Raw genomic sequence first — 26,870 nt, forward strand, 5'->3', positions numbered from 1 at the left:
GTACTGGCACTCTGTACTTTTGCATATTAATATCTCCGTGTTTAGTTCTGTCTGATCTCCTCAATCAGTACCGTTAGATGAGCCAGTACAAGATTACCACTTCATGAACTTTCACATCAAACATCTCTCCCGATTCTGACTCAAGCCAGTATAGGGATGGTAACTAAGGCTGCCGCACTCCCTCAATGGAGAAAACCCGCCTCTGCAGTAACCCCCCGTAAGAAAAAAAAAAATCAAAACAATTGCACCTTGTCATTAATCACTGTAGTATGATGACGCATTTACTTATTTTATTTTTGCTATATCTATATTTTGTTAGCTTAAAAAATACTTTGAGCCTAAAAGTAATCGCTTTACTACATGCGGGGATTCCCAAACAAAATAAAATTTCCTGGAAGTAGTAGGGTCAAATTAAATGAAATACGTCACTGTGTTCAACGGCCCAGCACCTTGAATCCGATGAATTATTTTATACATTATTCGTGCGTCCCATAGGAGAGACTTTACGACCTGAAAGGGTTTGGTAAAGCGTTCATCATCCCATGCACTACTAGGAGACTTTTCGTAAACTGTTAAATATTGTATGACGGTATCAGGAAAATTAATAAATAAATGAATGAATGAAGGTGCCAGGCAGGGTGAGGGTAAGGATGGAGCGATTAGTGTTGGCACAAGGTTGAGGAAGTGGATGCCGTATGCTGATGGTCACGTCCGACTTGGCACCCTAGCTACACTACCTTGATATCCTGTCACTGCCACGCCCCTCCCCCACTGCACTAGCCACACTGGGTCAGATTCTAAGTGGCTTTGGAGATTTCGCTACACATAAGGATACAACGGAGTACAAAGGCAAGCAAACAGCAGCACACCTACTGGTCTTTACTGGATTGTTTGTTACAAGGACAACTATGTCAGTGATATCTAATTCTATGAGTTGAAGATAAGGATAGCCAAGCAAGAAGGCCTCTCCCTCCCATCAAACCCGAAGATAAGGATAGCCAAGCAAGAAGGCCTCTCCCTCCCATCATATCCTCCAGCCGAGACCGACAGGTAAAAGTAAGAAGGACCACCATGCAACACAGAAAAATTGGCATGGAAATTTCACTGGAATCTCTCTCTCTCTCTCTCTCTCTCTCTCTCTCTCTCTCTCTCTCTCTCTCTCTCTCTCACACACACACACACACACACACACACACACACACACACACACACACACACACACACACACACACACACACACACACACACACACACACACACACACACACACACACAGCAGCACACCTACTGGTCTTTACGGGATTGTTTGTTACAAGGACAACTATGTCAGGTTTTAGTATTATATTTTTCACCTGCTTCAACGCACTTCGAGATAGTCTGTGGTCCAGGTGTTTTGTTGATCTTAAGTTTATTTGTCGCTAATAGTACTTTTCTCTGCCTGATATGCTGGCACTAGTTATTCTGTCTTCACCCACATGTACGGAGGACAGTGGAGGCAACGAACATGGATTTTCTGTTGTGAATACTGCTGTGCTTTGTACATTACACTTCATAATATCCTCACAGTACACTGCATAATACCCTGTTATTTATGAAAACAGTGTCGTAATGAAAATGTAAAAGATGTAATATTTATCCGCTAAGGAAGTGGTAATACGGTCTCGTTTGGTGCTAAGAATACGGGTCAGTACCACACTAGATTCATTGTCATCTGTCTGAAGTCACTCTGAAGATGTAGTACACGAAAGAACTTATCGATATTGTCTCTGTTTTCATTTCTCCTGCGGTCAGTTTGCTTACATACATACATACACTATGTATACCTATCTGTCTATCCATATATCTACCTACCTGTCTGTCTATCTGTCTGTCAATCAATCTGTCTATCTATCTATATAGGAAATTATTGTTTTTCCTCTATGGAAATCGAGAGGGATGCATACGGAACTCTAAATAGCTCTAAGGTTTAACGTTTTACAGAGAATTTAGATGTGTAGGCCTACATTACAGCTGCGAAAGTGGCGCCCTGGATGTCCAAGATTAGAGCTTAGGTATAATCAAGTCAACCTGCATGGTGGAAACATGGTAGCCAATTGCCGTAGAGATTTTTTACATCTACCATTATATCATTATCAGCAACAACGAATCGGATGGGGGAACGGATAGGCTGGGTGGGCGGGGTTGAGTGGATGGGTGGCTGGGAGGATGGGTGTGGTGGGGCATGGTGGATGGGAAGGTGGGTAGGTGAATGGGTAAGGTAGGTGGGTGGGTAGTGGGAATATACGTCGTTGGGGAAGTGGTGGGTAGTGGGAATATACGTCCGTGGGGAATATATCCATGGGGAAATGGGCCCAAGGAGGAACGTGGGCTCAGTGAGGAAAATTGGACTCCGGGGGTGTTCTCTCAAAGGGGGAAGAACCATCCAGTGTCCCAGGCAGTCCCGGTATGCACGATCATAGGATTTTATTGGGGCAGCTCCGGGTACCCCTTCTAGAGCAGTTTATGTTCATGCCTCTGAAAACCATAATTTATTCGAAAGGAATTCCAGTGAAATGCTGTACAAATGCGGCAACTAAAAAAAAAAAAGTAGGTTAATAGAGGCTGTGCATAATTAGATATAACAGTTTTATCCTTAGTGAAGGCATGTATAAAACAAACCCAGTAATGAGATTGTTGTTTAGGCCTTTGCCGGCCGTCTTAATTCCCCACTCAGGTAGTGGGTAATGTTGAGGGAGCGTCAGGTAGTCAGGTCAGGTACGGTTGAGAAATGAGATGCAGCCTTTAGATACACAAGCAGCTTGTGTCATATGGTGTACCAATCTTGGTCCGTATTTCCACTGAAGAGGGCGACAGTGTAGTCATCGAAACTGCTTGGAATATATCTTCTCGTCTGCCAGTGTCGGTTTCCTTTGACCTCATCGATGTTCACGACTTTGTGATGCTTCATCCTAGGTTGATGGAAAAAAAAAAAAAAAATCAGCTTTGGCTCAGAAGAGCGATGCTACATAATCATGAAATGTTCACTCTGGTAAAAAAAATTTAAAACGAGCAATGACTTGTATGACCTCATACAGGAACATCTTGCCACACCGGTAGAAAAGATTGATCAGTACGAGTTCTCCTCATCGTTGTCTACAGAAAAACTCAACTGGGCTAGACAGACATTCCTTTTGGAATCCAGCTGTTCAGGTTTGATAGTAGATGAGGAAATGGAAATGTTACCGGTATGCATTTCGAGTGATTGCACTTTGAAAATGAAACACGAGAATGTGTCACTGGACTCTTTGGATATACCGCCATAAACAGTATCCACTTATCTCATCAAGAGCACTATCCATTTTTCTACAGTTCTCCACTCTATGTTGCGAAACGGAATTTTCAGCTCTGACAAATATCAAAGGCCAGAAAAGTGAAAGTCTTATACTGGTATGTGCTGATGAGGAAAAGAAAGTTTGTCTCAGATTAGACCAAATACTCGTATAACTGAAATTACCTCTCCCAAAAATAAGCTCACATTTTTCATTGAATTTATATATTTTATGAATGAACATGTTTTTATGTAGCTATATTGTTTTATACTTTCTGGATGCCTCATGACCATATAATAATTTACCGGTAGTTGTTTTATGTAATGAACAAAGCACTGCCTGGTTTTTTTTTTTTTTTTTTTTTTTTTTTTTTTAATGAAAAATGCGGTGTGGCGCGAGCAAATTTTCGATCCGAAAGTGGGGCCCAGAGCAGTAAGTTTGAGAACCACTGTCCTAATCGGATGCGGAAATTTTGAGTGATGCAGAAAGAAGAGTGGAACTGAAAATTGCCACAGAGAATTGCATTTTATCCCTGCCGAACCTTGCAGTCCATGTAAGCACACAGTACATACCCAGTTGCTTGCCAGTGACGCCTTTGGCTCATAATTAGATATGGAAACTGCCAGGAAGTGCATGTCAGAATATAACGTGAAATAAATTAGGCTACTGTCACCGTTTTCGCGTACACTAGTTAATTTTTGCGTGTAAAACCAGGTGACTGACCGTAAAGTCATTGGTTTCTTGGATAAGGTGGCATGTTACTGAATCGTCACCAAGTATATTGATATCACAGATTGAATCTGACAAGTACATTTTTCTAGCAAGGATATATTCAATGACCGGGCAGGAAGACGTTGCATTCTTGAAGGTTGCGCGGGGCGTTTAGCCCCCGATGAGGTCAAGGGCATGTTTTGTCATTAACAGTTGTCTTGTTCGTCCTCGGGTTGGTTTTGATGTATTTACGCCGGAGTTGCGTATGCTTGTTTTCCCTTTTATATCACATTCACATTCTTTTGTTTAGCTGAGCTTGAGTTGTGGAAATTATATTCAGGTTACAGAAAGGAGGTACGGCGTGTATTAATGTCTATAGACCACTGTGTTGATCAGGCAGACTCAGATTTTACCCAGTCTTTCCTTATATTACGACAGGCCACAGTGGAATTAAGTCAAGATTCCCAACTGTACTGCAGGGAGAGCATTATAGAGTAACTGAACAATAGGTGGCGGTTGATGAGTTGTGGGTTGGTAGGTGGGCGTGGTGTGCAGCTGCTGGTGGCGCGAGGTATTTGTTGGGCTGTGAGTTGCCGCCAGTGTAGCCAAAACCAGGAAACTCAGTATCTACGTGCTTAAAGGTTATTTGTTTTCGTGAAGCCTATAGACAGTGGTTGAGGTCAAATGGATATAGACTGAGGGTTATAAACACTTGTTGAAAATAATGTAATACGTATAACCTGATTGAAGTTCAGTCTTGTGTATTTCCTGTGCTGTCCCAAAACATTTGGTTACACCGTCCCAGCCTGGTCTGCCTGCGGACACGGTTCTTCCTCTCTGCCATCTCCTTATTTGTCGCCCATCTTTATATGCACTTTGTTAAACTTAGTTGCAAAGAAATATGTGTAGTTTCCTGGTTCTGTATCATTTTTCTGTAATGAAAACCGTTTAAGTTTCATCTGTCATGGAGACTAGTAGCTAAAATGTCAAAGCAAGTTCAGTGCAACGACACAAGTTCTCGTACGTGTATATTTATATAAAGGGTGACGGTTTCGCGGGACTTAACGTACTGACATCGGGAGGTGAAAAAAAAAATGCTGTATCAACATAGGTCTTATTTTCAACTGTTACTAAAGTACAGTTGCCTCCTAATACTTGGGTGAAAAATATATATATATATATATATATATATATATCTATATATATATATATATATATATATATATATATAATCCAATCCTACGTTGCACCATGAGGAGCGTAGGATCCTGGGGCTAGGCAAGTTGGTCATGACATTGAAGGTGAGAGTGACCAGCCTCGCTCATCCCTGAGTGGCATTACATGAGCAGTAAGTCCCAACCACTCCTTAAGTACAAACCTTCACCGGCTCAAAACGATTGGAGCTCCGTGATTACCCACTAAACCACCATGCGCCAAAATTTGGTTATATGGTTACCACCCAGCAAAGTCAATGGTTTCCTGGTGTACAGGAAACCATTTGGCTTGTCACTCAGTGTAGAGTCACCCACAGGCTGAAGGAAGAGAAAAGAATGAAGGAAAGAAAGACAGAAGAGGGATTAAAGGCACATAATGAAGGACAGAAAGAACTCAAAGAATAATTATTACAAATACAAGGTGAACTAATAGAAGCATTACAGGAGCAACAGAGAGAGTTACACACCACCTGCCACCCATCCCCACCATCAACCCCCCACCCCGACCACCTGCCACCCACCCCCACCATCACTCCCCCACCTCGACCACCTGCCACCTACCCCCACCATCACCCCTCCACCCCGACCACCTGCCACCCACCCCCACCATCACCCCCCCACCCCGACCACCTGCCACCCACCCCCACCATCACCCCCCACCCCGACCACCTGCCACCCACCCCCACCATCACCCCCCCACCCTCCCCCACCATCACCCCTTCACCAACCCCCCACTGACCCCCCATTTCTCTCCAGAGCCCCCTACCACCCCTAACCTCCGCCCTCCCACCACTCCAATCCCCCACACCCCCCACAATCCCCAATCCTCCCAACTGCTTCCCCACCACCCCCACTCCCCCCACCATCCCCCCACCACCCACCATCCCCCCACCACCCACCATCCCCCCACCACCCACCACAACCCCCTCACCACCCACCACAATCCCCCCACCACCCACCACAATCCCCCCACCAACCACCACCCCCTATCCCTCACCCCCTACCCCCACCACCCTCAACCCCCTACCCTCCTCCATTCCCACCCCCATACCCTCCAAACCCCCACCCCTCCAATCCCCCACACTCCCAAACAACCCCACCTCTCCAATCCCCACTGTTTTCCCCCCCACCCCCATCCCGACCCCCCACTTACCACCCCCACCTATCACCCCCCGACCCCCACCCCCACCTCCCCCAGGCACCCAGTCCCCATCCCCGCACCACCCTACAACCCCCCCCCTCCACACCTTCCCCCCCCCACGAATTCCCCACTATATCGCACCCTTCGATTATACCCATCCTAAGCGTATGTCAAAACATTACGATGCCCGTCTTTTAGGGGTTAAGGTCACTAGGTCATTCTCCACAGCATAGTCCATCAGTAGTTGCCCATTCACATTTACTTGTACACCCAAGAATCCAATATGACCATTCATATCCCCCATTATAATCATCATCACTTGTTCATGCTTATTTCCTGCTACTAGTCTTCCTAGTATACTATACTTCCTCTGGTTATCCTGTCTTGCATCCCTCCTTCCACCGTCATGTAAAATTCTCTCAGTCTGTCATTTCACCTTGTAGTTCAGGTTGACGGCCATTATACCCTTGCTTATTTCACTGTCACCTACCTTTAACTCCTCCACATCCAGATCCATTTCTTTTCTCACAAGGAGTCCAACACCCCAACTTTTTTTTTCTTTACAATCAAACTCTAGTACAGTACTCATAGTTCATGTCTACTCTGCCGTACCTGCATCTTTGTCAAACCTATTATGCCCATATCTCATTTTATCATTTCATTACCCACATCGTCCAATTTCCATACACTCCATCGATGCACATTCACGCAGCCAAATTCTGTACTCTGTATTTCCAGGTCCCTTGTCTCCACTTTCTGATTTTTGTTTCCTTTGCATCCTTTCCATGGCCAGCATCCATTCTACCAGTCTCTTCACAAATCTTCATCCCACGTAAGTGAACCCTATCTCTCCCAGACATGTCACTGGTCAACTTTGTGTCCATGTCCAGGAGGCTCGCCCCAACATCACCCTCTTTCATTAGCTGTGCTTTCCAATCCTACAGCTTTGCCCATATATGCTTATTCACAGCCCTTCTAACTCTCATATCCCATGGACACACACAGTCACCTCAGCACTCCTACCACTGCTACCAGAAGTTCTTTGCTTATATTCTTTATTTCCTTAACACTTTCCACAACTTCTCTTACTGGCTCATCCATACCATACTCCATGAGACCATTTCCTCCTCCTTGGATGATGAAAAGTCCTTCATCCATCTCCCCAGCACACTTTGTGGCCTCCTCTGTTACCTCTTTTATACCCCTTCCCTTCAAGCATGCATTTCGATTCCCTTCTCCAAACTGTCGCACATGTTTCCTCAAGGTCTTTCCCATGGTGGCCCCTACTATTATCCTTGGTTTCCTCCCTTCAGCCTTCCCTGTGTTTGTTGGTCTTTTTGGTGTGCTTTGGTAAACACCGAGGGGCCTTTTCTCACTTTTAGGACTGTCTCATAATTAACATGTATGTTAATACATATGTTAAAGGCTTAAATTTACAAAATTTTAAAATACTCCCACCATGGGGTCAGATGGCATTGATAATGCCTAACAGACTTGCTCAATTTTTTCCACAGAATGTTGAGTGAGTATGACAGGAACAAAATGGTAGACATCCTGTACTTTGTCCTTCAAAAGGCATTTGATAAAGTGCCTCACCTCAGACAAGTATCAGATTTGCATACACTTGACATTACAGTAAAACCTCAAGAGAATGGACTTTAATAGAATGGAATTCACTTTTGTCGGAATCAAGGAGCTGCTAGACTAAATTCTTGTACAGTATGCAGTATTGGAAAAAGTTTGATAAAGTCAGCAGCAGTTCGGACTGCCTTACCACTTCAGCTATGTTCGCCACAAGGTAAATAAAAGATGTGTTTATCAGTGTGCAGTACAGTACAGTATTATTATATATATTATACCATTTGATTATTGTATTGAATGTATAATACAGTACACTGCAATGGTGGTGAAAACAGTAAAAACCGTTGGTGCGATCCGGACTAATGTCTGATATATTGTAAAAAGTCCGGGTTAACAGGGTGGGAGTCCGAATGTCACTTTTATCGGAATTTCGCATTTTTCTGAATAGCTTGGGCCCAAATTAGTCCGTTATAGTGAGGTTTTACTGTATTGTAGTTGAGAGTTCACACTCTGGATAGAAAACTGGCTAATTGATAGATAATAATGAGTAATGATCACAGGAGTTTCTTCTGCTTGGGCTTCAGTCACTCCTGGAGTTCCATAAGGGTCAGTTGTTGGTCCACTACCATTCATCATATAAGTCAGTGACATAGATGTTGGTTTGTTAAGTGTGATCTCAAAATTTGCTGTTGACATCATACTTGGAGAAATTGTAAGCAGTCTTGAAGGGATTGAAAATCTCCAGGCAGACGTGTAAACTAGGGGAATGGTCCAAGACATGGCAAATACCATTCAACTTGGAGAAATGCAAGGTGATGCATTGCATAATGGCCATGCAAATTGTTTGTCAGGCTACTCACTGTGGGGGGAATATTCTGAAGATGATTGATTTGTAAAGGGACATAGGTATACACATCAGTAGTGATGTAAAATTTTCCTAATGGTGCATCAAAGCAGAGAAAAAGGCCCTGAAATTGTTAGGTTATATCCAGAAGCAGTTTCATAATAGGAATAAAGAGATTATTCTTACGCTCTATAACTCCTTAATATGGCTGCTCCTGGAATACATTGTGCAGTTCTGGTCACCTACACTTTGGAAAGGCTTAGATCAACTTGATAGTGTTCAAGCTAGAGCTACCTTGATGTTCAAGCTAGAGTAAAAAAACTTATTACATCCATCAGGAGATTGAGATCAGTATTACCTGAGGCTTCTGGGACTGTTTTCATTAGAAACTCATAGACCACAAGGTCAGCTCATTAAAGGGTTTAAAATATTGAATGGGTGTGACAGTCATGACTGTAGAAAGTTGTCTAGTCTCAGCATGAACACAACATGCAACCATGGTTGGAGGCTGAAATTAAAAAGGTTTAACACCAGTGTATGTGAAAACTTTTTCACTTATAAGATCAGCTCCACCTGGAAGCAACTCCCCATGGATGTTGTTAATTGCACTACATTGAATTAGTTTAAAAGAAATCTCAGTAACATCTTAATCTAGAACGAGTGCAGACTGGATATGCATTCCCAAGCAAATACAAAACATCTCCTCAGTATGGACCACAAGGTGTTTGAGACACTAACATTTCCTTGTAACACTCTACTTTTCTCAGTGGTACAATTACTTATTTTTTTTTTTTTTTTTTATCACTCCTAATTTTATTCTTGACTGATTTATCGAATTTTTTCACACACAACTGTTGTTGAATCCACTCTGGTAACACATCACATGGCAGTGGAACTCCAAATGGAGTGGAAATATATAGAACCTTTTGTTTGTATGCACAACATTCATATGCAGTGGTACCATGGCACCTCTCACTGCCCGTGTCTCTTGTATCCTTTCAAAACTAAGTGTCCCATGATTGCAGGCAGCCAAGAAGCACCAGTTTTTTGTAAGGTTAATTCTGCTAACATTGTTAAATATGAATGGTATTACAATTCTTGCAGTTAGGCTCAACAGTCATGATACTTCATCTAAAGTTGAAGCAACTATCTACTTAGGCTCGCCAACTGACCAGAAGTAGGTGTGACAGTGGGCGCAGAGTGATCCACCAGGTTTGATTTTACATTGGCCATAGAGAGAAAGATACTTTTGTCCATGTTTGTGTACAAAGCAGTGGTAAACATGGTTAAAAGCTTAATGTACTGTAACTTAAAATGTGGAGGTAGACCACCACACCATCATCCCACACAATCACTTAGGTCACACTATCACTCAGGTCACACCATCACCTGACATCATCGCTCAGGCATGCTGTTGCCTACGCCTTCACCCCACACCATCACCCACCACTCACACCATCATGCAGATCACACCACAGTCCTTCTCCATCATCCTTCACTCCACACCATCAGATCATACCACACCATCGCCCACCACTCCACACCATCATGCAGATCACACCACAGTCCCTCACCATCATGCAAATCACACCACAGTCCCACATCATTACACACCTCAACCTCTGTCACCCAAGCCATTCCATCCCATCACCTCACACCATCACCCAGACAACACCATCATCCACAACTTCTTCACACAAAGTCACACAGATCACACATCACCTACACCATCACCACATCACCACCCCACACCACACCACACCACACCATCGTCCCCCACCAGTGAGGCTCTGAATAGTCACATGCCCCATGGTGTGAAATATAACTGTGCAGAGGCCAAAAATGCTGTATCTTGGCATGTTTGGGCCTGCGTCCAGAATTGTGGTGGCACTGCCTGTGTTGTGGTAATGCTTAGAAACTGACTAACAGCCTGCTATGTTATAGGTGACAGGAGATTGCATTATGGGTGAACCTCTTCACTGATATCCACATTATACAATAATACTTTAGTAATTGGTGAGATATGGCCTTCAGGAGAATAAGTTGGTTCCTTCTGTACATGCATCACAAGCTGGGAGGTACTATAGTCAAGCAGTGCATTGTTATGCTACTTCCTTGTTGTTTTGTTGTTTGGAGAAAATTTTGATATACAATGTTTCCTCACATCACCAGTAGCATCCATCCTGTATTGATCAGCTTAATGAGGTGTACATTACCTTCCTCCTCCTGAACCACATACCACCCTCTTAGTTCCTGCCTATCTGCTGCCCTCCCAGTCCAGCCTTTTCTTCCACCATGTACCTCATTCTTAGTTCCAAACAGTAGCTTGTATTTCACAACATTGTCTCAATAAGATTGTACCCCCCCACTCTTTTTTTTTTTTATGTATGGTTTCATGAATTTGACCTGAAAGCATGAAGTAAATGTAGTGTAGCTCATGTGACTGAACCAGCAATGGCCTTCTTTTTACTTTGTTGTCATAGTTCTACTTTCATATGCTTTTGTTCATTGGAGAGGCTTTTTAGATTGAACGAGTTTGAAACAGCCTTCATTAACCATTTAAGTATGAGAAACTCTTTCAGAGTTGAATAAAATTGCTTGGAAGCAGCAAGAGTAAGCAAAAAATAACATCCCAAGATGGAGTGGAGAGGTATATGAGAGAGAGGGCTGTGAGTTGGGAGCAGGGCAGTGAAATAGCGGGTAACAGGGCAACGTGGAGGCGATTTGTTTGTGGCCGTCCCATACGGGATTAAGGCGTCTGGCAATAGATAGATTGAAGAGTTAATTGTTATAAGTTGATGTGGTTGGGACTGAAAGGATGTAAGTGAAATTAACTGATCCTTAATGGTTGTGAATGAACCTGCTGTGATCAACTGTAAACTGGAATTGACGACGCTAAAGGTATACGATAGGTGGAGACAGACACCATGAGGCATTTAGCTTTGTTGCTCATTTCTGTCTTTAAGCCTGTGGAGGGTTATTTGTCCACTGTCCTGGGATACAAGGCCTCTGCAACATCTATGTTACCACAGTTAACTCCTGTTGATGGTACATGGGTACTCATTTTATCTTCCAACCTACAAAGAGTACATGGACACCTGAGTTGTGGTACCAGCTAGTTGCACCCTGACACTATTAGATCAACAGCTCTGTAGCAACTGAGCTAGCCAATCAGCCATATAATTGGACCATAATTAGTCCAGATTAACTAGAAAAGACTGGAATTACCTTGATTTGGATGAGATGGAAGTAAAGGGTCAGACTGTACCTAATATTGCTCATATGAACCTAAATTAACTAAATTGGGTCTGCATTGGATGTGATTGAAAAGATTAGGAGAAATACACTGAGGTGGTTTGGACATGTGGAGAGAATGGAGAATGAAAGACTGACTAAGAGGGTGTATGTAGGTGAGGTGGAGGGAGGGAGAGGGAGGGGTAGACCGAGGATGAGGTGGAGGGATGGAGTTGAGAGGTATATGAGGGAGGGGGGGGTGAGTTGGGGGGAGGGGAGTCAAATGGTGGGTGACAGAGTGACTTGGAGGCGTTTTGTCTGCGGCCACCCTTTGCGGGATTAGGGCGTCGGGCTATAGATAGATAGATAGATAGATAGGGTCTGCACTGACCTGTATATACATAGTTGAACATGAATGGGCATGAAGGCCTCTGATTGGGTGTTAATGAATAAATTTAATGGACAGGATTTTCCCTTCTGGCCCTGAATTGGCCTAAGTTGACCAGACTGAGCCTGAATTGACACTTACGGGTAGTAATAGACCTGAGACTGCATGGAACTTTTCTGATGCATTCATAAGGAATCATACTGTAGTTTTACTCAGTCTGAATTGATGTAGCTGAACCCAAATTGATGTAAATGACAGAACTGATCAGTTGATTTAAGATCATCTATGATTGAGGCCGACGATACCAAGGCGATCACTTAGACTTGGGGCCTTACAGTGCCTTGTCAATCAGGAAAAGGAAGGAAATTAGGGTGGTTAAGGTTTATTGATAAAAAAAATTTGCAATAGGAGCTACACTAGTATCACGTAGCATTATGATAGCTGGGCCTCTGGCAGGAAATCCACAACCTGGTCTTAAATGGGATGAGGAAACAGATGCTTTGGGTGTAGCATTATGATAGTTGGGCCTCTGGCAAGAAATCCTCAGCCTGGTCTTAAGTGGGTTGAGGAGACAGATTCTTTTGGGTTAGCAAAGGACAATATATATCTTCAAAAGGACCTGCATTGGCCTACTCAGGACTGTGAGTGGCAGGGGAAAAGCCACCTCACTCTGTGTTGGAGAGGAAAGTTATATTTGTGGTTTAGCAGTTAGGGCATAATATATTGGCAGTGATATGATAACATTAGTTATGATTCTGCTGTGACTGTGTAAAGATACAAAAAGCAAGGTTAGGAAAGTAAACAGGAGCATCACGTTAAAGAGTAACCATGCATCAGGATATCTGCAGGTTAAACATTCTGGCATAGGAGAGCATGAAATACAGGTATTGTACATATTTTTGGTATTCCTCATGCTTGGCTGTGAAGGGGAGGTAAAGCATGCATGGTGGCCGAAGGAACCTTTGGATCCAAAAGTCAGGGGGAGAAGAGGGGGGTGATTTTGTTGGAAATTTGAATTCAGTCCCTGAAAACAGAGATGGTCTGGTCACTGATGAGGGCTAAGTATGCATTAGGGATCTTGGTGTCCAGTACACCCACACCTCGATATCTGGCAGTGCTGTGTACTGGTGGGAGTGTTCAGTCAGCGAGAAAGTCTGATATTGAAGCAAGTTTCCACATAACATACTGAAGAAAAGCCAGAGATGCATTCCAGGCTCAAATCCAAACTCTCATATACTGTATGCAGTCAATACAGACTGACACAGAAACATCATTGGCAATGTTATTATTCTTTTAAACAATGCTATTGCAAAAAAAATGGGACAGCAAACATTTCATGCAGGAAGATGAGGCAATGGGAGGGCAACTGACAGGCAGCGAGCTACGTGGAGGCGGGGGACAGATTGCTGAATTTTTGTGACATTTTGAGTAGTTGTGCTAGTTGAGGGCCTCCCTGTGTGGGCATCATCGTCAACCAATGTTTGACTGGTCTTGAACCGCGCATGCCTCTGAAACACCTGTATCCAGCCAAGAGATTGCCTACCAAACACTTGTTGAATCATTGCAAGTGTCTCTGTTGCATTTTTCCTGAGATTCTCACAAAATTTTATGCAAATTCGTTGTTCCTTGTTTATATCAGTATCAGAAATCGCCAGATGACACATGCATGACAGCAAACAAACGAATGTCACTATTCCCCCATGTCGGCCAAGCTCTGTGCCGCATGGCACACTGACTCATAATGCATGTTAGTACTGCCATCCAGAGGCGCATCGTGCTACTACAGCCTGTTTTGGCATCGCAGTCTCGGTTTGGAAAATTTTGGACAACACCTCCTATTGGCATTGGGACGTAGCTACCTCATTTGTCAGTATGTACTGTATATTGCAAGCAGCCTGGCACTGTACTTCCTTTGAGATAATAAGAGGGCTGACCACCTGGGTCTTCCCATCAGATTTTGAACCCCCAAAGAAATAAAAGGACTTTGCTGTACATCTTCCTGCCTCTTGTGAAAATGGAAAATGAATTGGTTTGGGATGATTTTAATGGGACTGGTGAAGGAGTGCATATTTTTTCTGACATTTGATGGTGTATCTGTGGACTGTGCTTGCAGGTGTGAGCCAGGATGAAGTGAGGCAGGAGGATGCAGGAGATTTGGTTTTGCCGCGAGCCGCCCAGTATGACGACACTAACCGCTACCGCCAGACTTCCAGAACCAGAACCTACAGCTCGTCAGCCAGCAACAGGGTCATTAGTAAAGGTACCATACCAGTTTAGTCTGCTACATCTGCATTTTTCTCTTTTGAGATTGACTTTTGGTAATATAAACTTGAACCATGGCATATATTTTGGCTTTCATTGAGTGTAAAGCTGAAATACAGTATTTGTCATTATATTTGTCATACCATTCATCTAACATTTATCAGTAAAAGACACCATGCCAAGTTCATGAGTTTAGTTAGCCTTGTAGACCACAGTAGACTTATGTCACCTCTAAACTAAGGTTATATACAGTATTTCTTTCTTCCTTTTATTTAATTTAACTTTGTAGCAACTTTAAAGTTTTTACTAACCAGGAGGATCACCAGTTGTGATTTTTTGAACATTCTGCACATCAGTCTCTGTGTATATTTCAGCATTTTTCTTTAATTCTGTAATGTAAATTTTACTTATTTTTATCTTCATCTTGCCTTGTCTTTTCCTGTAGCAGACAGATCATTGTGGCATTTCAGATTTTATTTTGTTAGTAGTAAAACTTGCAGCTCTGCATTTTACTTTTCATTAGATAAAGCATGTAGCACCTCTTTCCACTTCTAGTAGGTTGATATTGGGACCCTTAGAATGGGAACCAAAGTTTTTGCTCCCATTGATGCACAGAAGTCCAGTGAGAATTAAAGGTTCATCCCAATGCTGAGGATGGAGTACAGTACCAGTCTTTGTATTTCCAGTGTTCTTTTAACATAAGGTGAAACTCTTCCTAAAGTTTGTGAGGTACTTGGCCTATAATGTGACTTTGAGATAAGTGTACACAAATTCCTTATCTCTTTCCCTTGACTTTGGTTTGTTTCTCAACCCAGACTGACGTTTCATTTTGTATGAGTCATCAAAGTGTGTGCATCCTTTTTCATGTTATATGTGCTTCCAGGTTTCCATCTCCACTGTGTGCTATGCCAACATTTTCATTCCTTGATTTTTTTTATTTATTTCTGTGATAGTAATCGTCTCTTTTTCATGATGTTGGCTGCTGTGTTTTTGGCTGGATTTTAGTGTAGGTGTAAGACAGGACAGATTTAGACTTGCCAAGGTTCTAGGCTGGAGTTGAACCTACTTCTGCCCTGTTCAGGCAGCCATTTACTGCCTTTTTAATGATCTAAATGCTGGATAAGGATGCATTCCTGTGGTGACACCAATATAACTACATGGATTCACTGCTTAGTTGTATGAATATCCCTCATCTTTTTCCATATCCCCCAAAAGGAAAATGGTGGACTGTCAGAAAAAGGCATCTTAAGCCTGTAATCCTCCGGGTTCATGTTACAGATGAACCTGGGACCACCACCATCACCACCACTGTACTGCTGCTGCTGTTATTATTACTACTATTAGTAGTACTACTATACAGCTCCAATGCTTTTCTTTTTTCGTTTTTATCTTCTTCTTTTCTTTCTTTTTCTAATCCTTTGCTCTTTTTTTTTCATTATCTTTTTATTCTATTTTTCATTTTACTTGTTCTTCTCTTCATTTTCTTATTATTTTTCTTTTTTAAGTTCTCCTCCTCCTCCTCCTTCTTCACACCGATCTAGCCTGCTTTTATGTTTACATTCCTATTGTTGGCATAAATCACTGGATGTTTGTAAACTGTTGGATACATCTTTACTAATAACAGCACTCTAATACACATGCTGTGGTGCATATAATGTGACCATGGTGAAGTGCATGCCATTCCTTGCCCCAAACTTACATTAACTCTCCTGTCCCCTTAGCTACCATGCTTCTCTGTAGTTGACTTCATTTACTTGCCAGTCTGATGTATAGCACACTCCTGATGCGGTGGATTGGACATAGTTATTTGGGAAGTGTGAGGAAACACATAAAGGTTCTAACCAACAATGTGTTTTAGCATCCTTCCTCAGTTTGTCAGCAACAGTTTACTAGTACTAGGAGTGAAATAAAAGAGTATTTGCTTAACCAAAGTGTGTTTCCTCCATTTTGAAGTCATGGAAATTCCTAACCACAGAGCAACACAGTCAGTCATAGGCCTGCTGTTCCTACCTTCAGCTCATATGGGTGGAGAAGTACGCATTATAAGTGACAGTACATGAAAAGTTGTGCTGGGTTGAGACAAACCTGAAAGCTATAAACCAGTGTTGGCTTGCAGAAATTCTTGCATTGATATAGGTTGGGTTTGCAGTGATTTTATAAGCACAGTGAGGTTCTATATCTCTCCTTGACTTCTGATTGTGCCAAAACAAGTCCCTAACTCTTCACTGTACGGTGTACTGTAGTGTTGCACTTATTTATGTCAGGCACTGACAAGGAGCCTACTTGTGGTGGTGCTGTGCACTCTCAGTGCAGCAGCTGTCGCATTCACCCAGGAGTCAGACCACCTCATATTTTCCACCTCATCTCCCTACGTGTCAACAAGTGGGTTGGTGGAGGGTTAGTGCCCCTCCCCGTAAAACAAATAACTCAGAGTCAAATGGCCACCCCTTATGGGATTATGGTGTCAGGCAATAGATGTATAGATAGATAGAGACCATGGGAAGGGCACTGGTGTGGCACTGGTGATGTGCTAACACCCACAAGGGAGTGCCAGATCCTTACACAGTGCATTTACTGTATTGTACCTGTAGGAAGGCATCACAGAAGCAGTTGCTTGCTCCTAGTCAGTTGGTTTGCTCAGCCAGACAGACCAGGGTTAGGCTACAAGAAGAGGAACATTGGTGGTTGTAAAGTCTTTGGCTTCCATCCTAAAGGTACCCCTATGACGTACTAGTGGAAAGCTGGGTTTTAGTCAATATGTTTTATGTATTATATCTTTTCCCAGAACTGTAGTTGTTTTATGCATATGATATCCATGTATGTCAGAACATTTCATGATTATTGCATGACCTGCATGACTGGATGATGCTAAATGCTATTGTACGTGCTAAGTGGTGCTTTGCTCTTCATAAATTTGTGATATACTGTATTGCATTTGATTGGGTTTGTTTATTTTTCATTGTTTATGCTATAGCTTCTGTGATGTGGTGATAAATTTTGTATAGGGTTTTAATATATCATAATTGCTGAGTGAGGTGAGTTAAAAACTTCGCAGCAATCACCACTCAGCAGGACTTCTTTGGGTCTGTATATACAGTATGAATAATTGCACTTCAACATAATTAGGTTGGATGTGGCACAGGTCAGGTAAGAAAACTAGAGGTAATCGCTAGAAGTATTTCTCATGAAAGTTAGTAACAGCAGCCCTCTCTCTCTCTCTCTCTCTCTCTCTCTCTCTCTCTCTCTCTCTCTCTCTCTCTCTCTCTCTCAACAGACAGACAGACAGACAGATATTGATAAGCTGGTAGATGCTTTATGTACAGTCAATCCTTGAGTAACGCGTGGTTGAGTTTTTCCACTTACATGGTCAGCATAATGCAGCAGAGGAAGATCTCGAGCTTACTCAGCAGGTGTCAGTTGGCCTGGCAACACAATTTGAAAGGCACACACGGGGACATCATCCGCCAGACTCGCCATGATTGGAAGGTGTACATCCAGGTACCTGTCCTGGGCACATACCCTTATACTTAGTTCTTTCTCGCATCTCGCTGAATTCTACCCGCGCTGTGCAGCAAGATTATTTTTGTGTTTGAGTGTTGAGCAAGGACATTGACTCTTAGTCTTGCTGCATGATCAGCCCCAGCCACCAAGAAAGTGGCGCATCTTCATGTATGCCCAGAAATATGAGATAGTGAAGGAGTTAGAGGAGGGGAAATTGTAGGTAGAAATGGTGAAAAAGCATGGCGTGAATGAAAGCGCCATTGAAGAATTTGACTTAGATGTTGAAGAATGAAGAGCAGGAGCAGCAACATCTCAGCAATGACAACAAAAACATGGGGGGGGGGGGGAGTGCCGTGGAGCTAGGCATCAACAGGCACCCAGCATAATTTTTGTTTTTGTTAATGCTATTGTAATACCATTCATGTTCTTAATTACATCCATCCTTCATCCAATCCTACGTTGTTCCATGAGGAGCGTAGGAGCCTGGGCCTAGGCAAGTTGGTCCTGACATTTAAGATGAGAGTAACCAGCCTCACTCATGCCTGAGTGGCATTACGTGAGCAATAAACTCCAACCACCCCTTGGATATAAACTTTCACTGGCTCAGTCTGAATTAAGTGCCTTAATTGCCTGCCAAACCACCAGGCGCCATTCTTAATTACAATAGTTAATATATCTTTAAGTGTTTTACCTGATGGTGGGTATAAGTAGAGGTTAATTTGTGTGGGGGAGGGTGGTGAGAAGGGGTAAAAGTGAGAGTTTTGGGAAGTCACCAGAACATTGTACCATTACAGATGCAAACATACTGTTTGGGTAATGCACATTTGAGTACCATGGTCCTTGTCCAGTCCATATCATCTGCATTACTCGATGATTGACTGTATTTATACAAAAACGCTGTTGTTGCCTAACAACTCCTTTCTACATGGTTTGTGAAGATATTATTGTTTGTATTTGTGGTGGTTGATGCAAGCTTTGTAGGTTACTCACAGGTACAGTATTATTGGCAACTAGACTACCAGTATTGATCATAGTATCAAAGGCAACATGGGACAGTACACTACTTTAGTTTCCAAGGTAGGTGGAATGAACAGAATCATCTGAATGGTACCAAAAAAGTGAATGGAGATAATTTAGCCCCAATTCTACATCAGTTATCCTGAAAGCTGGAACTAATTGCCATGAATGGGGTAGAATAACTTACAAAATACATCATCTTACAGAATGAGTTAAGGGGTATTTATGGCATGGCAAGCATAGTTTATGATGGTTCTCACAGTAGTAATATTAATGAGCTGAAGGTTTTACGAGATTAAATTATGGTAATAAGGATGTTGCTGGTGGAACTAATTGCCATGAATGGGATAGAATACAGTAACTAACAAAATGTATCATCTCACAGAATGAGTTAAGGGCTATTTATGGCATGGCAAGCATGGTTTATGATGGTTCTCACAGTAGTAATATTAAAGAGTTGGAGGTTTTATGAGATTAAATTATGGTATTTAGGATGTTGCTGGTGGTGGTATTAATCCCTGCCAGGCTGGTTCTTTGTAAGGTAGTTTATCTCCCCTAATTCATCGTTTTATAACTAGTGTAAATTGTACCTCATATGAGGCTTGCAGCTTGGCCTGTTCTGACCTTCATTGTGTCTCATATAAAGTCTGCAGCTCAAGGGTTAAAAACTATATAGGTTTAGACTTGGTGATTGTGATGAAAGTGATAATAGACACCTGCTGATGGTACCATAAGTAATGTTTACAGTAAATGCTGTTTAGAAGTGTTTATGGTATATTGGTGGTGGAACTGAACAAGGTGCATATGGTAAGTAATGAGTGTGATGGTGTTAAGAAATATTGACTCATTTGATGGCAGGGGTAATGATAATGGTACTGGTAGTTGGTTATTATGGTGGTGATGGTGACCAAGTGTTTTAAGCTGTCTGTTACAGTTAATGCCAATTGAGGTCTTGTACTTGTTGTGGTTGTATTAATTAAAGGTCAGGATATTGGGAATTATTCTTGCTCAATATCAGTAATTGATCCATCCATCCACCGTCTAATCTAGTGTTGCCCCATGAGGAGTGTAGGAGCCCGGGGCTAGGCAAGTTGGTTCTGACATTTAAGATGAGATTGACCAACCTTTCTCATCCCTGAGTGACGTTATGTGAGCAGTAAACCCCAACCATCCCATGGATATAAACCCACACAAGCTCAGTCCAATTGGAGCACCTTAATTGCCTAGTAAACCACCAGGTGCCATAATTTGGTTATATGGTTACCACCTAGTGAAGTAAATGGTTTCCTGGTGTACAGGAAACCATTTGGCTTGTCACCCGTGGACAGAAGGAAGGGGAAAGAATGAAGGAAAGAAATGCAGAAGAGGAATGATGGAAAGAAGGAAGGAAAAGAAAAATAAGCAGGATTGGTATTTATGATAATAAAATAACTTTGTTGGGGATAGAAATATTATAATGAAGGTTGGTCAAGTATGGCGATAGGCAATATAGGAGTTCATTGGCAGGTATGGTAGTAAATTTATTAAGACTGTTGATGGCTTTTGTAGAAAAATAACCAAGAACTTAATAACAAGGTAGTGTCTTGGCTTTTACTCACCATGATTAGAGGTTTTTGGATCTATAGGTGAATGTGAATGTGGGTAGTGTTTGTGGATATCACTGATTATGCAGGTCATAGATTGCAAATTAGGTAACCTCATACATGGATATTTTATGTACAGTACAAAGCTTACCTTCATGATAAAGCTGTACCTGGTAAATGTTTCTGAGTAGGTGAGTGCCATAGTCTATATTTTTGCTGTAATTACACCTGTGTTTTAAACATTTTGGGATATATTTTTCATTCATTCATCACAACTTTTGGAATATTAGGTTCAGTTAATCTTTTTTTTGTCATATATACCAGTATACTAAGAAGAGAGAGAGAGAGAAAAAGACTGTCAGTGATGATTTTCAAGTTAAAGGATTTGCAATTCTCATTATAGTGGAGTATCAGGTCTTTTGTTTATGTATTGTGTATGAATATTAGTAGTGTTGTGTTGTTAATTTTAAATCATTGATTGTAGGACTCCTGATTTTGTTCCAGTGATTTTTAATCACCATGTTTTCCTGTGGATAGAAATAGTTTCAGTGTGCACAACCATTGGTGACAGTAACTTCATTGACATCATTGGAGATCTTGACCCTGACAGAAGATGGGCAAGTAAAGCTGCTGGGAGGTTGACCTTACACATTGGTCAAGGCAGCCAGTAATTTTCATTTTTTATTTTTTTCATCTTTTTTTTTTTAAACCACTGAGAAGCCAGACTTCATGAGCTGACAAGTATCAGTATTTGATGTTATAACTTTGAATTCCACTAAGAGTGATATATTACACTGATAAATTATCATCCTGAAGCTGTTGCTATTTACTGAATGCTTTTAAATATTTGCCTCATATTTTGTAGTATGCCTTTTAAGTGAAAAATTATGTTCTCAGAGTTAGTCAGAATGATGTTTAATATTTCTTAAATATCCCAGTGCGGTGGAGAGTTGATGGTAATGATCACTGGGTACACAGTACTGAAATATAGTAACTAATTAATACAAATGGTGCTCACCCACTGACAATACATGCTGCATCTAACCATAAATTCAATGTCATTCTACCATTTTGACTCTTCCAGCATCATTACTGTACTTTGACCAAGGATTTGGGTAGTCACAAAATCTTCATATTTACTGTCAAATAGAGTATCACATACCGATAACCAAGTCTGCAGATGATACTGTGTTGTTGAGTGAAGACGAAGGGGAGCTGCAAGGCTTGGTCGATGAGTTTGAGAGAGTGTGTAAGTATCGGAATCTAAAGGTGAATGTAGGGAAGAGTAAAGTGATGGTCTTTGAGAGAGGTGAAGTCAGTGAATGTACAGCGAGGTTGGATGGTGAGGAATTGGAAAATGTGAGTACGTTTAAGTACTTGGGTAGTGTGATGAGTAAGGATGGAGGTTTGGAGGGTGAAGTGCTTGAAAGGGTACAGCAGGGAAGAAAGGATGCTGGTTCTTTGAAAGCAGTGATAAGAAACATGGAAGTGAGCATGGAAGTGAAAAAGTTACTACATGACAGTATTGTGATACCAACTCTAACGTACAGAAGTGAAGCTTGGACGTTGTTGGAAGGACACAAGCCAAGAGTGAGAGCAATGGAAATGAGTTATTTAAGAGGAGCCTGTGGAGTCACATGGAGAGACAGGCTGACTAATGAGGATATAAAGGAGCGTTGTGGTGTTGATGTGGATGTGATAGGAAGCGTTATGAGGAACACACTGAGGTGGTTTGGCCATGTGGAGAGGATGGAGGGGGAAAGACTGACGAAGAGAGTGTATGTGAGTGAGGTGGAGGGGGGAAGAGGGAGGGGGAGGCCGAGGATGAGATGGAGGGATGGGGTGGAGAGGTATATGAGAGAGGGGGGTGTGAGTTGGGAGCAGGGCAGTGAAATGGCGGGGGACAGGGCGACTTGTAGGCGATTTGTTTGTGGCCACCCCAAACGGGATTGAGGCATCTGGCAATAGATAGATAGATAGACTATTACTGATGATTCCCGAAATTACAGATCGAAATTGGGGGCTCATAATCGGATCCCTCTATTTGTTGACACTGTATTATGTAACACTGTCTGTCTATTGCCAGACTCCTTAATCCCATAATGGGTGGCCACAAACAAATCTCCTCCATGTCACACTTTCCCCTGCCATTTCAGTGTTCTGCTCCCAGCTCACACTCCCTTCTCTCATATACCTCCCCACTCCATCCTCCATCTCATTCTTGGCCTGCCCCACCCTCTTCCCCCTTCCACCTCACTCACGTACACTCTCCTCGTCAGTCTCTCGCTTTCTATCCCCATCATATGGTCAGACCACCTCAGAGGATTTCTCTTTACACTTTCTATCACATCCTCACCACAATGCTCCTTTACTTCCTCATTTGTCAGTCTGTCTTTCCATGTGACTCCACATGCTCCTCTCAGATAACTAATTTTCCTCTGCTCTCACTCTTGACTTGTGTCCCTCCACCAAGGTCCAAGCTTCACTTCCTTACGACAGAGTTGATACCACAATATTGTCATACGACTTTTTTACGTCCATTGCTCAGTTTCCTGTTTCTTGGCACTGCTTTCAAAGAACCAGCAACCTTTCTTCCTTGTTGTACCCTTTCAAGCACGTCACCCTCTAAACTTCCATTATTACTCATCACACTACCCAAGTACTTAAATGCACTCACACTTTCCATTTCCTCCTCATCCAAACTTGCTGTACATCCAATGACTTTATTTCTCTCAAAGACCATAACTTTACTCTTTCCTACAGTCACCTTTAGATTCAGTTTCTTACAAACTCTCCAAAACCATTCACCAGGCCTTGCTGTTCCCCTTCATATTCACTTAACAGTACAGTATCATCAGCAAACAACAGTACAGGGAGTTTCCAAACACTGCCCTTTTTCATTAGAGCTGCTCCAGCATCTACTGCCCTACATTGTATCTCTTTTTCAACCCCAACCATATACAGATTGAACAGCCATGGAGACATGACACATCCCTGTTTCAGTCCAACCTTCAAATGGAAAAATTCACTCAGTTCACTGTCGACACGCGTTGCAACCTTCGCACCATCAAACATACTCCTCATGGGATTCAACAACTTCCCATTTACTCCATATATCTTAATACTTTCCACAGTCCTTGTCTATCCTCCTTGCCGTATGCTTTCTCCAGATCCATGAAGGTCACATACAACTTCTTTCCCTTCTTAAGAAACTTTTCCATTAAAGACCTAAGAATGAATATCTGATCTACACAACCTCTTCCCTACCTAAAACCTCCCTGTTCTTCTCAACTAATTCCTCTGTTATTTCCCTAACTCAGTCAATAAGTATCCTACCATATACTTTTCCTGTTACACTAAGAAGACAAATGCCCCTATGATTACCACACACTTCTTTTTCCCTTTTTTCTTTGTGCAAGGGAATAATTGTACCTGACTTCCAATCCTCCAGGACTCTGCCTTTCTCCCAAGCCAATCTGCACATTTTCCACATCCATTCTACTGTTACCTCTCCCCCACGCTTCAACATTTCACCAGACACTCTGTCAGTTCCTGGGGCTTTCCCCATTTTGACTTTCTTCACTGATTCCACAACCTCCATCCTACTGATTTCTTCCTGTCTTCTCACATCTCTTCTTCTCCCAGTCATTCCCCGGCCACTCATATTACGTTCATTCTCTGTATTCAACAATTCCGTAAAGTGTTCTCTTCATCTGCTCTCTTTTCTCCCTTCTCCACTAGCAAGCTACCATTTTTATCTTTCACTCCCTGACTTACTTCTTTATCACCCTGTCTAACTCTCCTTACCTCATTCCTGAACATTTTCTTGAACATAAGTAATATATTAACAAAATGCCTGAAATGTCATCAGCACTATGCAAAGCAAGAAATTACCGTAACTGAAGAGAAGGAAGGTGCCATGGGCTTGAACACACTTACCACATTTGTAGTATTAAACTCTTCTTGCAGTCGGAAATTAGGGAGGTATTCTATAATATCACATCTTTTAACACGTAACTGCTACTATGGATTAGGGGAAACGGTGAACCAGATTTGTAGGCAGCAAAAAACTTTATTCGGCAAGCTTTCCTTACTGAGGCATGCAGAGCAAAAAGAATATCAGACTAGAGACTAATAATAAGGACTTGCAGCAGTGTCTTATTTCTACTGTTTGGATGTAGAGCCACTCTGTTTTTGAAAATTTTTCCCAAAAGTTTAGTGATGGGTGAACTTTACCCAAGTGGGCAAGCACAACCAAGCTTTTCATCATGGCCTTCCAGAAAGTTAATATTGTTTTGAAAGACTGAGAATAGGTTAATCTGTTTCCAGAATGATAGAATATTTCCTTCTTAACCCCCTGCAGATGTGTCAGTCTTTTGGCACTATATATCATAAGTGTTCATTTTGCACAGTAAGCAGCATAGGCTTCAGGTCATGCATATATTTTCATAAGCTAAATATTGTTTAGTGATAAAATGTCTACCATTATTATGTGTGAGAAATGATTTTCAGGAAAATTTTTATATACTAAAAATATTTCATTTGAAAATGACATTGTTCTTTTAAGCATGCAAAGAGAGCGAGAGAGAGAGAAAAAAATGGAGATACTCTCACACTAAATCTGTTTTTAAATTAAAAAGTAAGTGACAAGCATTTTTTTAAAGTTAAATATCATACAACTTAGTCATACTTAAACTTTGCTTGCTTTGTTAGCAATATTATGATTTTATGCTTCTTTTGGTGTGTGGTACATGATTTTGGTCATGAAAATTTTTTAGCTGGTCAGTGAAAGGCAGTTTGTAGGGTATATATTTTTTATGAAATACAAACAATGGATGTCAGTTTGAATTTTCATTATTGTATATTTTGGCTTATGAGAAAGTATATGCTGTACTGAAGCCATGAAGGACTGTAGGTTTGATAAGCTGCATGGGTAAAATGGTACTCAAAAAGAGGGAAAAAGATTCCTATGCTGAAAGACACTGAGTAAATAGATTCTGGGTAGCACATGAGTGGGAAGGTTTGGATGTTGGAGCCTGTGTTTTGACCTCCCCATTGTTGAATATAGTGTAATAGTGAAATATATTGTATTTATTTATTTTTTTTGCCTCACTGAAAAATGTTGTACTAGTCCCAGACTTCATTATGACTTAATATATAGATCTGTTAACTTTGAACATGCACCTACTTGTCTATAGGCTTGTGGTGGTGGTACTTCTGCTTCAGCTACGAATTTTGGCTTCAGTCTTGGTCTGCTGTCACTGATGTTGCCGAAATTTTCTTAGATGTGCTGTCCTAAGTAGATGCATTAGTTTCTCTGAGTAGGCACTGGGGGTTATCAGTTGTTCATACAGACATTCTTTGATTTGTATGGAGGAATCTCATTAGTGTTTCCAAGTATTTTAGATAATTATGTGACTTAGGAAGACAACTACAGTAATATGGTAATGATTAGTATTGAGAGAAGATTCTTTTGACTAGCTACAGATCTAAGTTGCACTGCATAGACTACTGTGGTAGACTCAAGCCTTAAGAGCCTAGTACAGAAATTTATTTTAACTAATTTTTCTTAAATGAAATACTTTGCAAGTTTAAGGTAAATGGGGGACTTCTTTGAACCCGAAAGAATGTAGTTATTGCAATGAATGTTGAGTCTGATTCAGCATTGATGCTAGTCACTTGAAAGTATCAACTCTTTTGCAAGTAATGACAGTGTTAACAGGGAAAAGATGTTTGGAGCATCATATCTCTTTTGCTGTGAAAGTCTTTCCTAAGCTATCAGAGATGTCATAATAATTAAAGAGTTCATGGATACTGTCCCTGACTGGTATAATGAGAGATTCCTCTTAAGCTGCATAAAATCATCTGGTCATAGTAAGAATACAGTTTAAAAAATGTCATTGTATCAAAGGGGTTAGAATTGAAAATACGGCTATAAATATACAGTTGAAATCAAGACTGCACATCATCATAATCATATAAGGTTCAGTTCCATGTAATCTAGTAGATTACTGGTTATGTAATTTGTCAGACATTTCTATAGTATTTTAGAGTGAAAATGATCTATTTTCTTACTGGTGATTTGG

The 26,870-nt window shown here is 41.6% G+C and overlaps 1 protein-coding gene across 1 annotated transcript in view; it reads left to right on the forward strand.

Annotated features, from left to right (window-relative positions):
- The window catches only part of LanB1 (laminin subunit beta-1), a 179,607-nt gene that overhangs the window by 21,182 nt on the left and 131,555 nt on the right, over positions 1 to 26,870 (forward strand). The window contains exon 2 of the mRNA XM_080266111.1: positions 14,535 to 14,681. Within this exon, the coding sequence (XP_080122237.1) occupies positions 14,535 to 14,681 (147 nt within the window). The remainder of the gene's footprint in view (positions 1 to 14,534; positions 14,682 to 26,870) is intronic.

The sequence above is a fragment of the Coenobita brevimanus genome, chromosome 18, assembly GCF_032717465.1.
Source record: "Coenobita brevimanus isolate Jiangsu-jjx chromosome 18, ASM3271746v2, whole genome shotgun sequence".
NCBI classification, from domain to species: domain Eukaryota; kingdom Metazoa; phylum Arthropoda; class Malacostraca; order Decapoda; family Coenobitidae; genus Coenobita; species Coenobita brevimanus.